This window comes from Mus caroli, chromosome 8 (genome assembly GCF_900094665.2).
Source record: "Mus caroli chromosome 8, CAROLI_EIJ_v1.1, whole genome shotgun sequence".
Lineage (NCBI taxonomy): Eukaryota > Metazoa > Chordata > Mammalia > Rodentia > Muridae > Mus > Mus caroli.
The window spans coordinates 76,362,700-76,365,388 of record NC_034577.1 but is presented as its reverse complement, the minus strand read 5'-3'; the positions used below and the strand labels follow the sequence as shown (position 1 = coordinate 76,365,388).

General features: G+C 52.6%; 1 protein-coding gene across 2 annotated transcripts in view; it reads left to right on the top strand.

Moving 5' to 3' along the window:
• Window positions 1-950: 950 nt before the first annotated feature.
• Best2 (bestrophin 2) overlaps window positions 951-2,689 on the top strand; it is a 7,512-nt gene continuing 5,773 nt past the window's right edge. Inside the window, exons 1-3 of one of the 2 annotated variants that reach the window (XM_021170460.1) lie at window positions 951-1,223; window positions 1,929-2,133; window positions 2,231-2,325. In XM_021170460.1, the coding sequence (XP_021026119.1) occupies window positions 1,982-2,133; window positions 2,231-2,325 (247 nt within the window). In that variant the 5' untranslated portion in view covers window positions 951-1,223; window positions 1,929-1,981. The remainder of the gene's footprint in view (window positions 1,224-1,928; window positions 2,134-2,230; window positions 2,326-2,689) is intronic. The other variant, XM_021170461.1, reaches the window with a different exon arrangement.

Genomic DNA, 2,689 nt, shown 5'->3' with positions numbered 1-2,689 from the left:
TGGGTGGTGTTGATGCACTTGAGAGGCAGAGACAGGTAGACCTCTGAGTTCATGACCAGCCTAGTCTACAGAGTGAGTTCCAGGACAGCCAGGACTACACAGAGAAACCCTGTCTCGAAAAAAAATCTAGAACTGGGGTTTTAGACACTTGTAAGCAACAGTAGGGGTATAGGTGCCAAATTCTGAAAGTACAGGCAGTTTGAGTTCTTAGTCGCCACATCCACTTTTTCATTTCTGTCTATATGTATCTCTGTCTGGGTTGGGATATGTGCACTTGGGTACAGGTGCCCTTGGGTCCCCTGCAGCTGGAGTTAAAGGTGGTTGTGAGCTACCAGACTGGGTGTGGGGGACAAATTCTACAAAAGCAATATACACTCAACCACTGAGCCACCTCTTCATATATTGGGTTTTTGGGACTCGGTCTCATTCTGTAACCCAGGGTAGCCTGGAACTCATGACAGTCCTCCTGCCTTAGCTGCCAGCATTTCTGGCTGACCTTGAAAGTCTCTGTGACAGTGTAGATTGCCACTGTGGTAAGGGAAGCTAAATGTGTGTCTGGGTCTACAGTGTGGTGTGCATCTTTGTGACAGCTTGAGACCACAGGTAACTGAAGGCTGACCCAGTCTTGCTGGGCTGTGGTGTGTGTGTGTGTGTGTGTGTGTGTGTGTGTGAGAGAGAGAGAGAGAGAGAGAGAGAGAGAGAGAGAGAGAGAGAGAGAGAGAGAGACCTTCTCCTTCCTGCTTTTTCAGCTCTAGGTGCCAGCTACCTTGGACCTTCTCCCTAGGAGGGAGGGAGACAAAAAGGAGCAAGAAAGTACAAGGCAAAAAAAAGAAAGAAAGAAAGTACAAGGCAGACCACACACACACACACACACACACACTACCACTACCCCACCCAACCCCACATCCCTGCCCAGGAGACAAACTGGCAGACCTTCTCCAAACAAAGTTCTGAGACTGTAACTCAACTAAAGGGGATGGACTTGGGAGGGGCTGCCCACGCCCACTCCCCAGCTCCTTCCCAAACAGTCTGGCTTCAGCCCCACCCAATACTGAAGACACCCTCCCTTTTAGTCTCTGTCCCTTGTGTCCCTGTACGGCCACAGGTGAGAAGGGCCAGGTCTGGGAGAATAAATGGCCCTGGACTGGTGGGCTTTGGGCAGGACTCCTGGAGAGAGCGGGGCAGGGTGGAAGGCTAGGAGGGGCAGCCAAAAAGCAAGAAAGGTAGAGGAGAATCTGAAGAAGGACTGGAGGTGTCGAAGCTGGAGGATTAAACGGGCATTGGGGTAAGCTGGTTCCTTTTCAGAGGAAGGGAGGCTGCTGGACAGACTGGGGACCTGGAGCTTTAGAGACGCCATTCAGAGCAGTTCTGAATATGAGGGGGACAGTAGTTCTGCCGGGGCAGATTGTAGTCTCAAGAAAGGACAGAGAGAAAGCCAAACTTGGGAGAGTGGGCAACGAGTGTGTGTGTGTGTGTGTGTGTGTGTGTGTGTGTGTGTGTGTGTGTGAACCCTGAGGATTAGAAACTGACAACTCAGGAAATCAAAAAGATTGAGTGTTGTACAGGTGAAAGGGATAGGAGTGTGTGTGGGAGGAAAGTCAAAAAGTGACTAGATTCATCCAAAGGTTTAGGAGTGAGGGACCTAAATTAAAGTCCAAGGGGCTTGGACCAGTAGTCTAGAGAAGGAAGGCAGAGCAAGACTGGGAGACGGGAACTCGAGAAAGGGCCAGGACCCGGGAAAGGGGGGGGAGCGTTTGGAGGTTGGGGTAGGGTGGTACCAGGACGGGAGTGAGGACCGCCCTAGGGTAACGAGGTGCTAGGGTGCTGAGACATTGGATATCATCACCTGTTGCGCTGTCGCCCGCACCTCCACCTTCAACTGAAATCCCCAGGATCAGCCCCTCCCATCATCGTCCCTTGGCTCACAGGCCCGAACCCAGGCTAAAATCTTCTCCATTGGCCACACTGGCCAGGTGCAGCGATGACCGTCACCTACACAGCCAGAGTGGCGAATGCCCGCTTCGGTGGCTTCTCGCAGCTGCTGCTGCTGTGGCGCGGAAGCATCTACAAGCTCCTGTGGCGAGAGCTGTTATGTTTCCTGGGACTCTACATGGCACTAAGCGCCGCCTATCGGTGAGAAGACCTGGAGTTGGGGTTGGGGATCTGAGCCCTGCGGAAGGGACTGGGAGTGGAGGGGAGACCTGTAGCTACTGCATTCCCTACCCCGCAGCTTCTTACTGGCAGAAGAGCAGAAGCGCTACTTCGAGAAGCTTGTCATATACTGCGACCAGTACGCCAGCCTCATCCCCGTCTCTTTCGTACTTGGTGAGGTTGGGCCCCCTGAGAATCTTATTCCTACGTAAGGGAGAAATCTGTTTTCCATCCATGCTTCTTGGAGACCCCCATTCCTACCCCTCTAAGATTCAAATCTAACCTCCAAAGTCGGGTGGTTGTGGCGCACGCCTTTACTCCCAGCACTTGGGAGGAAGAGGCAGAGGCAGGCAGATTTCTGAGTTCGAGGCCAGCCTGGTCTACAGAGTGAGTTCCAGGACAGCCAGGGTTACACAGAGAAACCCTGTCGGGGTGGGGGTTGGGGGGGGGAATCTAACCTCCAGAGCTTCCCACTTCCAAATCCACACCTGAAAGATGACCATATGACCCTACATCTTGAGACATTTTTTTTTTTTTT